Source organism: Populus euphratica, unplaced genomic scaffold (assembly GCF_000495115.2).
Source record: "Populus euphratica unplaced genomic scaffold, PopEup_1.0 scaffold120.1, whole genome shotgun sequence".
NCBI classification, from domain to species: domain Eukaryota; kingdom Viridiplantae; phylum Streptophyta; class Magnoliopsida; order Malpighiales; family Salicaceae; genus Populus; species Populus euphratica.
Window position 1 is genome coordinate 440,245 of NW_011499918.1, and position 12,841 is coordinate 453,085.

At 30.1% G+C, this 12,841-nt stretch overlaps 2 protein-coding genes across 2 annotated transcripts; both read left to right on the plus strand.

Annotated features, from left to right (window-relative positions):
• Positions 1 to 2,008: 2,008 nt before the first annotated feature.
• On the plus strand, positions 2,009 to 3,800 carry LOC105134894 (pectinesterase inhibitor-like). The gene is made up of 2 exons (XM_011039470.1): positions 2,009 to 2,019; positions 3,305 to 3,800. Exons 1-2 carry the CDS (start codon positions 2,009 to 2,011, stop codon positions 3,798 to 3,800), a joined length of 507 nt encoding a protein of 168 aa, XP_011037772.1.
• Positions 3,801 to 7,770: 3,970 nt separating this feature from the next.
• Positions 7,771 to 8,376, plus strand: LOC105134811 (pectinesterase inhibitor-like). The gene has a single exon (XM_011039359.1). The coding sequence runs from the start codon at positions 7,771 to 7,773 to the stop codon at positions 8,332 to 8,334; it is 564 nt and encodes a 187-aa protein (XP_011037661.1). The 3' UTR covers positions 8,335 to 8,376.
• Positions 8,377 to 12,841: the final 4,465 nt, after the last annotated feature.

A 12,841-nucleotide genomic window follows, 5' to 3' on the forward strand; every position in this document is an offset into this window, starting at 1 on the left:
TATTTGATTCCGACAAATTACGCATAATAATTTGTAATTTTGTGCATTTTCACTACTAGTAGACTTTTGTAGTTATTTGTGTGCATTATCATATGATAGTTGACATAACAGAATGCCAGGAGATCAGTGGTTGCAAATTCATATGGATATATGGACAATTAACTATAGGACAATGAGCTCTTGATTTATCGTTTGGTTATCGTTCTAATATAATATAACCATTAATAAATAAATAAAAATTAATTGAATTAAATAACTATTTTTCAATTTAGTTATAACAATCATAATTATTAATAAACTAATAACGAAAATTAAGAAGGAATTATTTAAAAAAATAATCTCATTGGTAATATTTTTAGTTCCAAGTGACATATGCTCTGTTTTTATATAATTAAGAAGAAATCTAAAAGAAATTCATTGTTCATTGTTCATCTCCTCACATCTTAATATGGATTCACACAGTAACATGTTTTTTTTCTTTTATTTTATTCAATTATTTGATTTTTTTAGTTTATTTCTTTGACATTGTATTATTTGACAATTGAATTTTATAATTTTTTATTTTATTTTTATTTGGTTATCATGATCTCAAAAAAATATTATAACTTTTAGTTGGTGCTTAATTTTGAAGAAAAAAATATCAATTTTATTGTTTTCAAAATATCAATTTATTCCTTTGACATTGTTTTTTTTTACTTTAGTCCTTGGTCTCTGATTTTGTGCAATTTGACCCTCAATTAATCCATAAACTCTCAATTTCTTTAATTAATTATATGATTTGATTAATTACAACCCCTCTATTTACACATCTTTTCCAGTTTGGTCCATGGTTTCTGTTTTCTTCAATTAAGTCTCTAATTGGCTATCATACTTCAATATTTATGTAATTAAACCCCTAATTTGACCAAATTAACTCTTAAAAATTATAATTGGACCCCAAAAATTTAATTTCTCCAATTAAAGCCTAAATTAACTTCAAAATCAATTTTTTATGTAATCAAACTCTTCATAAATTCAATTAAACCCTCAATAAAATTTAATTGAGTCCATAAGCATCTAATTTTGAACTTTTCTTCCTCAAATTGAATTTTTTTTATCAACAAGGCTCTCATTAATCAACAATATACTATCAAATTTTAATCTTTGTATTTTTAAACCTCCTCAACTAATTATTAGTCATTTTTTAGGCACTTTAACATTCTATTCTCAGTGCTATTATTGTTTTGGATGTTTTTGGTTTTTAGTTTGAATTTTTTTATTTTTTAGAAGAGAAAAAATAAATTTGGGGAATAACCCAAAAATATATTATGACAATAATTTGTTTTAATTTTATTTATATTAGGTTTTTATAGTCTCAAAAAAATATCTCAACTTTCAATTGGTGCTTAATTTTGTAGGGGAAAAAATAAATTTTGTTGTTTGCTAGAGATTTTGAGTTAGGGGAACAAAATTAAAAAAGAAAAGAAAAGAAATATGACAACCTTATAAAAACAATTCTAGAGAAAATTGTTCAAAAATCCTTTTGTGTCTTACTAGTTTCACAATTATACATTTTGGTAAAAAATTCTTTTTTGTTCGTGTTTTAGTTTCTAAACTTGAGAGATGAGAGAATTAAAGAGTTGCCTTATTGATCGAATCCAAATGATGAAATTGGCCACATTTGTTGTCAAATTGTTCTCCTTAAAGAGAGGAATGTGATTATGGTGTTTTTAGGGTTCATGTTTATGGAAAAATTAAATCAAGGTTGAAGAATGTTTTTATCTTGAATTATTGTGTTTTTGTTTTTATTGATTTTAGGTTTTTTGGGTTTTTTTGGGTTAGGGATTGGTTTTTTAGGATTAAAGGGGTGTTGCTTTTAGTTTTTTTATTTGAAAATAAGTTTAAAAAATAGAGTTTTATTGGGTAAATAATGAACTAACTTGTTTTTTTAGCCACTACTATAGTGCTGAAAACTAAAGGCGATGTATCATGATGTGCCATTTGCTTTTACTCTTTTTTAAGAAAGAAGATGGATGATAGGTTAGTAATTTCCTTTATGCCAAAAGAGAGGGAAAAAAAAAAACTAAGTCCACATGCATGGCCTTCTTTTTTGTTAGGCCAAGCCCAAGTATCTAAGTTTTTATTGTTTTGGCTTTTATTTTATTTTTTGGTTTAAACTTAAATTAATTAAAATGAATTGATTAATTATACATGTGGAATGCTTAGCTTGGAGAGTTTTCAATTTTAATTGAAATTAATTATAAATTTTTTCATATTTTTAATAAAAATATCATTTAATATTTACTTGGTTTTTTAATAAGATTATAAATTTTTTATATTAGTAGACATTTTTTTATGCAACCCTATATAATTGTTTTCTTGAATTTTATTCAATAACTTTCCTATAATTATTTATTTTTATTATTATTTAATTAAATAAAAATTTAATTTTAAAAAATAAAATTATTAAACTCAACTAGGTTCATGAGCCATCATGTGAGATCAAATGTCTTTATTTTCATTTATCTCTCAACTTTCTAGTATAGTCTTTGGTTGGCATTGACATGTTTTTCTTGTATTTATTGGTATATATGTATGATTCTTGAATTATTTAAGTAAATGTATATATTAGTCTTTTTATTAATATTTATATTTTTTCTGTAAAAAAAATGTTGGGAATGCCTATGTGTTTATTTTTGTATTAAAAAAATTTATCTAACATGTAATGAAGTAGGGGTCAACTAACTAGATATTCTTTTATTTAATATTGTTCAATTTTTACTATATTTTTTAATAAGATTATAGTGTTTTTTTTTTAATATTAACAAGAGTTCTTTTTGTGCAATTCATAGTAGTCATTCTTTTTATATTTCATTTGATTGTTTTACTATAATTGTCTATTATTATTATTATATAATTAAATAAAAAATATTTTTAAAAAATAAAGTTATTATACTCAATTAGATTTATGACCCGCATTGTAAGCTTAATAGATTAATTTAAATTAACTTGTTAATCTAAAATATTATCGTTTTAATTTAAAAAGAAATATAAAGTCTTTAAATTTTATTTTTAAGTTAAATTGAATTTTTATTTGTCAATGAACTTACTTTTAAATTGAGAATCTTTATTTATGTTTATCTCTCAACTTGACAGCTTAATTTTTAGCTGATGTTAAAAAAAATTTCACACTCATTTGCTCGTGTAATTCTCAAGTTTTGTGTCAGTGGTTAAAAAAAAAATTAACTCCTTGAGTTTCAATACCATGACATTATAAAAAAAAAAAAAAAAAGCTAGAAGAAATAAGACCAATCCTAGTTCATAGGTGTGCCAAAGGAAGCACCAACCTAATCCAAGAAGTGTGTACAAAAACTCATAACAAGGTTAATTGTGTTGCCAGCCTTGAATCTAACCCTGATAGCAAACAAGCCAATCTACAGCAACTTGGCATAATTGCATTAAACCTTGCATCAACGAACGCAACAAACACATCCTCGTACATCAAGACAACATTGCTTAGTAACAAAACTCTGGGCCCTGTCAATGAGCAAGCCCTAGAAGATTGTTCAGATCAATACTTGGATGCCATCCAGCAACTTGATAACTCATTGGCTGCTTTGTTAGCCAATGCTACTAATGATGTACGTGCTTGGGTGAGAGCAGCACTTGCTAATGTTGAATCATGCGAGAATGGATTCAAGAAACAGGCTCCTGGCCAACAAACGTTGCTGTCTTCGAGAAACGCAGTTTTTCGCCAAATGTGCAACAATGTCTTGGTCATCAACAAACTCTTAAGCCGAACAAGTGCTGGAAGTAATTAAGAGCAGTCGTAAATTTTTCCCAGCCAATCCACAAGGAATTTTCTTTTTTTTCTCATTAAAAGGCTTTCCTTGGTAATAAATAATTTTAAACATTATTTGGCAAAAGTATGGTGTGCTTTCTCTCGATTACCATTGAAGTTATGCAGAAAACTACTGTGAAGGTGAATTTTTTTGATCATATATGAGAGGAGTATTTTTTATTTTTTACATATGAATAGAAGAAAAATTACTTTATTTTTACAATAGGAAAATTCAGTAATCACCAAGAATACCTGTCATGAAAAGAAAAAAAGTAAACCATTTTTTAAAATATGTATAAGAGATGGTATTTATTTATTTATGGATCTCTTTAAATGACTACAACTAGTACTTCATAACTTATATTCATGATAATAGTTATTAAATAACTCGGTGACTCAAGAATTCAGAGCCTTATATAATTAAACCAAATTAATTTCATCTTGAATTATTTTTTGAAATTGACTTGGTTAAACTTGAATAAACTAGATAGTTAATATTTAACCCATTTGACTATACTAAATCTGATTTAAACTCGAACAGATCAAAATCAAGAAATATTTTTAAATTAAAATAATATTATCGCATGTATGTGGCATCACGGCAATCGTTCACTCTCCAAAAAAATAGATATGTGTATTTCTGAAAAAATATAAAGAGACAGAAAATTCTTATCTTTTATCAGTGAAAAATTAAAATGGAAGTCGTCATCTAATATTTTGGTCACTGGAAGCCCTAACTAGTTTCAGAGATCAGGTACAAAGACTAGTTGCGTAAAGAGAAAGTATTAGCACCCCAAGTGCCCTACCTAAAGCAGACTACATTGTTTTGTCTGATAAAATCTAAAGTCGTGTTATGGTTTCTAATTGTTAATTTGTTTAAGGTTCAAGACAAGCCCTCCTTAATAAGAAGATTCTTATCTTAATACAATAAAACCTAATCGTTTTATTGTCCAGAAAAAAGAATTAAATATCCGGAATACGTATTACTTTTAATGTTATACCCCGGATACTAAGAAACAAACAAAATAAAATTTTTGTTATTTTTGAAATTTTGATCAATCTCTTGACTTTAATAAACTAGTTATTAAACCAAAATGCATGCTAAAATATTGTTTCTTGATGTATAAAAAAACACAATATGATTTTTTAGCTTTAAGATAGTTGGCCGTATACACAAAAAAAAAAAAATTAATTTTTTTGTAATTTTGAAAGTTTTGATGAAAACCAAGTATTTTAATATTGAATTTGTATTTTTACAACATAAAAATACTACATGATATTGATCAAAATTACATAAAAAAACTATGCAGAAAAATTGTAAAATTCTAAACAAAAAATATTTTTTAATTTTTTTTAATGAACTGGGTCAAACCTGACCCAACTTTTGTGGGCTAGGCTGGATCCGACCCATTTACTGTGGGCTAGCTAAACCCAACCTAGGCCTAAATGGGTTGGTTACTGTGCATCAGCACAGTAACCAGTCCACACTATATTTTTGCAACAAAACGTGAAATCATGTTCTACATGCAAAAATACAAGTGACGCTGGTAAGGAAATAAATGGTAAGGAGAAGGCTTATCTAGAGCAGTGGCGTTGCCGGTGGTTTGGGTGGCTGGCGGTGCTACTGGGGAGCTGAGGGTGGCAGGGGCAACGTTTTCTCCTTCTTCTTCCTTTCCCTCCTTTGTTTTTATTTCTTTCCTTTTCTTCTCCTCTTTTCTCTTCTTTCTCTTCTCTTTCTCTTTGCCCTCTTCCCTCTATTATGTTCTCTCTCTCTATTTGTCTTTCTCTTGGTTTGTGCTCCCCTATTTTTATAGGCAAAAACAGGGGAGACATATGGACGAGGCAACCGCTGTGCTGCCCACCCTCCACTACCCTCCCAACACATGGCAAGTGATCGGCATCTTTTAAAGGGAAGGCAGCTTCTTTTTGGAAAGGAGAAGTCATTACAAATAAGGAAAGAAAAATCTTCTTCTTCACTTGTATCGTGCATCTAGGGGAAGAAAAAGATCTAAAGTGCTCTTAAAACAACATTGTTTTGGGTTTTTTTATGAATAGTGCATGAAACGATGTCGTTTTATTTAAAAAAAAAAGGACAACAAAATGTGTTAAATTTCACATTGGTCATCAATTTATAATTTATTCAATCAAGTTATAAATTACAATTTTAATTTAAAAATCAATGCAACTGCATCCCTACCAAGAATCGAATAGCAGCCTTAAAGTTGGCCACCTTTTTCACTTTAGTCATTGGTTTTGAAATTATGTAATTTGACCCTCAATTGAGCAATAAAAATCTAATTTCTTCAATTGGACCCTTGATCCAGTTTTAATTACAGCTTCTCTATTTACGAGTCTTTGCAATTTGATCCTTAGTTTTGAATTTCTTCAATTAAGTCCCTAAATGACCAACAAACTTCAATATTTATGCAATTAAGCCCTTGATTTGACTAAATTAAATCTCAAAAATTATAATTTGACCTCGGAACTTTAATTTCTTCCAATTAAAGCCCAAATTGACTCCAAAATCAATTTTTCTTGCCATCAAACTCACCATAAATTCAATTAAACCTTTAATAAAATTTAATTGAGTCCATAACATCTGATTTTGGACTTTTCTTCCTCAAATTAAATTTTTTTTTATTAACATGGATCTTATTAGTTAATAAAATACTGTCAAATTTTAATCTTTATAATTTTGAAGCTCCTCAACCAATTTTTAACTATGTTTTGGGCACTTTGACATCCATTTATTTTTGTATTAAAAAAATTTATCTAACATGTAATGAAGTAGGGGTCAACTAACTAGATATTCTTTTATTTAATATTGTTCAATTTTTACTATATTTTTTAATAAGATTATAGTGTTTTTTTTTTAATATTAACAAGAGTTCTTTTTGTGCAATTCATAGTAGTCATTCTTTTTATATTTCATTTGATTGTTTTACTATAATTGTCTATTATTATTATTATATAATTAAATAAAAAATATTTTTAAAAAATAAAGTTATTATACTCAATTAGATTTATGACCCGCATTGTAAGCTTAATAGATTAATTTAAATTAACTTGTTAATCTAAAATATTATCGTTTTAATTTAAAAAGAAATATAAAGTCTTTAAATTTTATTTTTAAGTTAAATTGAATTTTTATTTGTCAATGAACTTACTTTTAAATTGAGAATCTTTATTTATGTTTATCTCTCAACTTGACAGCTTAATTTTTAGCTGATGTTAAAAAAAATTTCACACTCATTTGCTCGTGTAATTCTCAAGTTTTGTGTCAGTGGTTAAAAAAAAAATTAACTCCTTGAGTTGCAATACCATGACATTATAAAAAAAAAAAAAAAAGCTAGAAGAAATAAGACCAATCCTAGTTCATATGTGTTTAATTAGGTTTTTTTATTAAAAAGAAAAAGAAAAAGAAAAAGAAGAAGAAGAAGAAAAGAATGACTACAACAGCTAAGACTTTGGTAACAAATGGATATTACCATCATGTTATTATGTCTAACTATTTTGAACAACACAAAGGGTTGGATCGTACACCATAGTAAGTTTGATCAAAGATAATATCATTTTAGGTTCAAAAAATTTATAAATATACAAGTCTAGATATGATGTGGTCTTCCTAGACCCAGTCATAAACGATTCTTTGAGAAAATCCAAGGTAGGATTTAGAGGGATGATGAAGGGCCCTGTTGTTTTTCTAACTTTATTGACTGCTTCGGAGTTGGCCTGAGAATTATATTGAAGCCCTGAAGAACAGCTTTCTTTAGTGGCTAACCGCATTTGTTTCTTCCATTTCTAGTCTTTGCTTGAATCCTTTTGCTTACTAATTTAACAGAAACTTACCTCATACTAGTTGTCCAAAAAACTATTTTTGAAAAATTAGCCTGTTCCTTTCTTGATATAAACCACAAACAACCAGCCCCTTTTAGCAGATTACAGAGAAGATGAAGCCCGTTACAAGTTTCTTCTTGTTTTCTGTAACTATAAGCCTCGCCTTCTTCTTCCACCCATCCGTGGCCAAAGGAAGCACCAACCTAATCCAAGAAGTGTGTACAAAAACTCATAACAAGGTTAATTGTGTTGCCAGCCTTGAATCTAACCCTGATAGCAAACAAGCCAATCTACAGCAACTTGGCATAATTGCATTAAACCTTGCATCAACGAACGCAACAAACACATCCTCGTACATCAAGACAACATTGCTTAGTAACAAAACTCTGGGCCCTGTCAATGAGCAAGCCCTAGAAGATTGTTCAGATCAATACTTGGATGCCATCCAGCAACTTGATAACTCATTGGCTGCTTTGTTAGCCAATGCTACTAATGATGTACGTGCTTGGGTGAGAGCAGCACTTGCTAATGTTGAATCATGCGAGAATGGGTTCAAGAAACAGGCTCCTGGCCAACAAACGTTGCTGTCTTCGAGAAACGCAGTTTTTCGCCAATTGTGCAACAATGTCTTGGTCATCAACAAACTCTTAAGCCGAACAAGTGCTGGAAGTAATTAAGAGCAGTCGTAAATTTTTCCCAGCCAATCCACAAGGAATTTTCTTTTTTTTCTCATTAAAAGGCTTTCCTTGGTAATAAATAATTTTAAACATTATTTGGCAAAAGTATGGTGTGCTTTCTCTCGATTACCATTGAAGTTATGCAGAAAACTACTGTGAAGGTGAATTTTTTTGATCATATATGAGAGGAGTATTTTTTATTTTTTACATATGAATAGAAGAAAAATTACTTTATTTTTACAATAGGAAAATTCAGTAATCACCAAGAATACCTGTCATGAAAAGAAAAAAAGTAAACCATTTTTTAAAATATGTATAAGAGATGGTATTTATTTATTTATGGATCTCTTTAAATGACTACAACTAGTACTTCATAACTTATATTCATGATAATAGTTATTAAATAACTCGGTGACTCAAGAATTCAGAGCCTTATATAATTAAACCAAATTAATTTCATCTTGAATTATTTTTTGAAATTGACTTGGTTAAACTTGAATAAACTAGATAGTTAATATTTAACCCATTTGACTATACTAAATCTGATTTAAACTCGAACAGATCAAAATCAAGAAATATTTTTAAATTAAAATAATATTATCGCATGTATGTGGCATCACGGCAATCGTTCACTCTCCAAAAAAATAGATATGTGTATTTCTGAAAAAATATAAAGAGACAGAAAATTCTTATCTTTTATCAGTGAAAAATTAAAATGGAAGTCGTCATCTAATATTTTGGTCACTGGAAGCCCTAACTAGTTTCAGAGATCAGGTACAAAGACTAGTTGCGTAAAGAGAAAGTATTAGCACCCCAAGTGCCCTACCTAAAGCAGACTACATTGTTTTGTCTGATAAAATCTAAAGTCGTGTTATGGTTTCTAATTGTTAATTTGTTTAAGGTTCAAGACAAGCCCTCCTTAATAAGAAGATTCTTATCTTAATACAATAAAACCTAATCGTTTTATTGTCCAGAAAAAAGAATTAAATATCCGGAATACGTATTACTTTTAATGTTATACCCCGGATACTAAGAAACAAACAAAATAAAATTTTTGTTATTTTTGAAATTTTGATCAATCTCTTGACTTTAATAAACTAGTTATTAAACCAAAATGCATGCTAAAATATTGTTTCTTGATGTATAAAAAAACACAATATGATTTTTTAGCTTTAAGATAGTTGGCCGTATACACAAAAAAAAAAAAATTAATTTTTTTGTAATTTTGAAAGTTTTGATGAAAACCAAGTATTTTAATATTGAATTTGTATTTTTACAACATAAAAATACTACATGATATTGATCAAAATTACATAAAAAAACTATGCAGAAAAATTGTAAAATTCTAAACAAAAAATATTTTTTAATTTTTTTTAATGAACTGGGTCAAACCTGACCCAACTTTTGTGGGCTAGGCTGGATCCGACCCATTTACTGTGGGCTAGCTAAACCCAACCTAGGCCTAAATGGGTTGGTTACTGTGCATCAGCACAGTAACCAGTCCACACTATATTTTTGCAACAAAACGTGAAATCATGTTCTACATGCAAAAATACAAGTGACGCTGGTAAGGAAATAAATGGTAAGGAGAAGGCTTATCTAGAGCAGTGGCGTTGCCGGTGGTTTGGGTGGCTGGCGGTGCTACTGGGGAGCTGAGGGTGGCAGGGGCAACGTTTTCTCCTTCTTCTTCCTTTCCCTCCTTTGTTTTTATTTCTTTCCTTTTCTTCTCCTCTTTTCTCTTCTTTCTCTTCTCTTTCTCTTTGCCCTCTTCCCTCTATTATGTTCTCTCTCTCTATTTGTCTTTCTCTTGGTTTGTGCTCCCCTATTTTTATAGGCAAAAACAGGGGAGACATATGGACGAGGCAACCGCTGTGCTGCCCACCCTCCACTACCCTCCCAACACATGGCAAGTGATCGGCATCTTTTAAAGGGAAGGCAGCTTCTTTTTGGAAAGGAGAAGTCATTACAAATAAGGAAAGAAAAATCTTCTTCTTCACTTGTATCGTGCATCTAGGGGAAGAAAAAGATCTAAAGTGCTCTTAAAACAACATTGTTTTGGGTTTTTTTATGAATAGTGCATGAAACGATGTCGTTTTATTTAAAAAAAAAAGGACAACAAAATGTGTTAAATTTCACATTGGTCATCAATTTATAATTTATTCAATCAAGTTATAAATTACAATTTTAATTTAAAAATCAATGCAACTGCATCCCTACCAAGAATCGAATAGCAGCCTTAAAGTTGGCCACCTTTTTCACTTTAGTCATTGGTTTTGAAATTATGTAATTTGACCCTCAATTGAGCAATAAAAATCTAATTTCTTCAATTGGACCCTTGATCCAGTTTTAATTACAGCTTCTCTATTTACGAGTCTTTGCAATTTGATCCTTAGTTTTGAATTTCTTCAATTAAGTCCCTAAATGACCAACAAACTTCAATATTTATGCAATTAAGCCCTTGATTTGACTAAATTAAATCTCAAAAATTATAATTTGACCTCGGAACTTTAATTTCTTCCAATTAAAGCCCAAATTGACTCCAAAATCAATTTTTCTTGCCATCAAACTCACCATAAATTCAATTAAACCTTTAATAAAATTTAATTGAGTCCATAACATCTGATTTTGGACTTTTCTTCCTCAAATTAAATTTTTTTTTATTAACATGGATCTTATTAGTTAATAAAATACTGTCAAATTTTAATCTTTATAATTTTGAAGCTCCTCAACCAATTTTTAACTATGTTTTGGGCACTTTGACATCCTTTTTTACTATTTATATTTTTTATAATATTTTTTTATTTTTTTGCATTTTATTTTTTTTAAAAAAAAATATGAATCGAGAAATAACCCAAAAATAAGTTATGACAAATATCATCTTAGATAATATACATACATATATATATATATACACACACACACCTGGGTTGACCCATGAGTTGACTCAACAAACCAAAGACCTGGGTTTTAAACCAAATCAAATCTGGAACGAATCTAACTATTATAATCTCAGTCACATGATTTATTAAATTTACAGGAAAAAAGGTCATGTGTGACCAAGGACTCAAGATTAACAAGCTATTCGGAGATAGAACTTGGAACTTATTATGATATCTTCCGTATCTCAAAGCAATATTTTTTTACCACTTGTGGTGAATTTTATTTTGTTTTTGTTTTATTTATGAATCACTTGTGGTTATCCTGTGGAATAATTCACTGACAAACCATCAGGAGTATTCCTCAAGTCTCTCACCATGATTATATATCCTCCAACCCATTCTCAAATCATATTCTCCATTGTTCAACCCAAGTAACCAAATCAGCATCACGATCTCCACAAAAATGGACAAAATGGAGTCTCGAGGTGAAGTCCATGAACCCCTTTTACGCTCAATCCCAGAACATGAACCAATTTCTCACTATCATGAATTGGACTTCCAGGCTTGAAAATGTCGACACCAACTTAGGCTACTTCGAGCGCCTCGGTTGGCATCCTGGATTGAGCTTAAGATCCTTCTCCGCTTGGCTGCGCCTGCTGTTTTGGTTTACTTGATCAACAACCCATGTCCTTGTCTACCAGAATCTTCGCTGGCCACCTCGGCGATCTTGAGCTTGCTGCTGCCTCTCTTGGCAATGTGGTGTCCAACTCTTAGGCTATGGCCTCGTGGAAATATATACAACAAAATGACTTAAAATGTGATTTAACTTTTTAGGGTTTAATCTTATTGATTTTGTACCTTGATCTTGTAGTTAGGGAAGGGACGTGCTGTGGAAACTCTGTGGCCAATCTTATGGAGCTCGCCGATATGAGATGTTCGGCAAATATCTTCAAAGATCAATTTTTTAATGTTTTCGCAAAGCCAATTTGATCTTACTTGATGAACCAACAACCGTAGCGTCAGCAGCGCGGCTGTCTTTGTTTGTGTTCTCATACCCAAATTTTGCTTACGCTGTGAATTTTCCTATACAAAAATTCCTTCAAGCACAAAGTATTGCAACCCCATGTGCCATAATATCAGCAACTGCACTTGTCTTTCACCTAGTGTTAACTGGGCTTGCAGTGTACAATTTAAGGTGGGATTGACAGGAGCATCACTGCCTGCCATGGTGGATTATAGTGGCTGCTCAAGTTGTGTTTATAGTGATGAGTAGGCGGTGCAAGAGCACATGGACTGGCTTTACCTGCCAAGCTTTTACTGGGCTGTGGATTTTCTGAAATTATCTTCTGCATCAGCTGTAATGCTTTGCTTGGAGACCTGATATTTGATTCCGACAAATTACGCATAATAATTTGTAATTTTGTACATTTTCACTACTAGTAGACTTTTGTAGTTATTTGTGTGCATTATCATATGATAGTTGACATAACAGAATGCCAGGAGATCAGTGGTTGCAAATTCATATGGATATATGGACAATTAACTATAGGACAATGAGCTCTTGATTTATCGTTTGGTTATCGTTCTAATATATATAAACACAAACATGTTCAATATAGAAGCAGGAA

Bases quoted from the DNA above. Each gene is read 5' to 3' on its own strand.
- LOC105134811 (XM_011039359.1), top strand. From the start codon at position 7,771: ATGAAGCCCGTTACAAGTTTCTTCTTGTTTTCTGTAACTATAAGCCTC.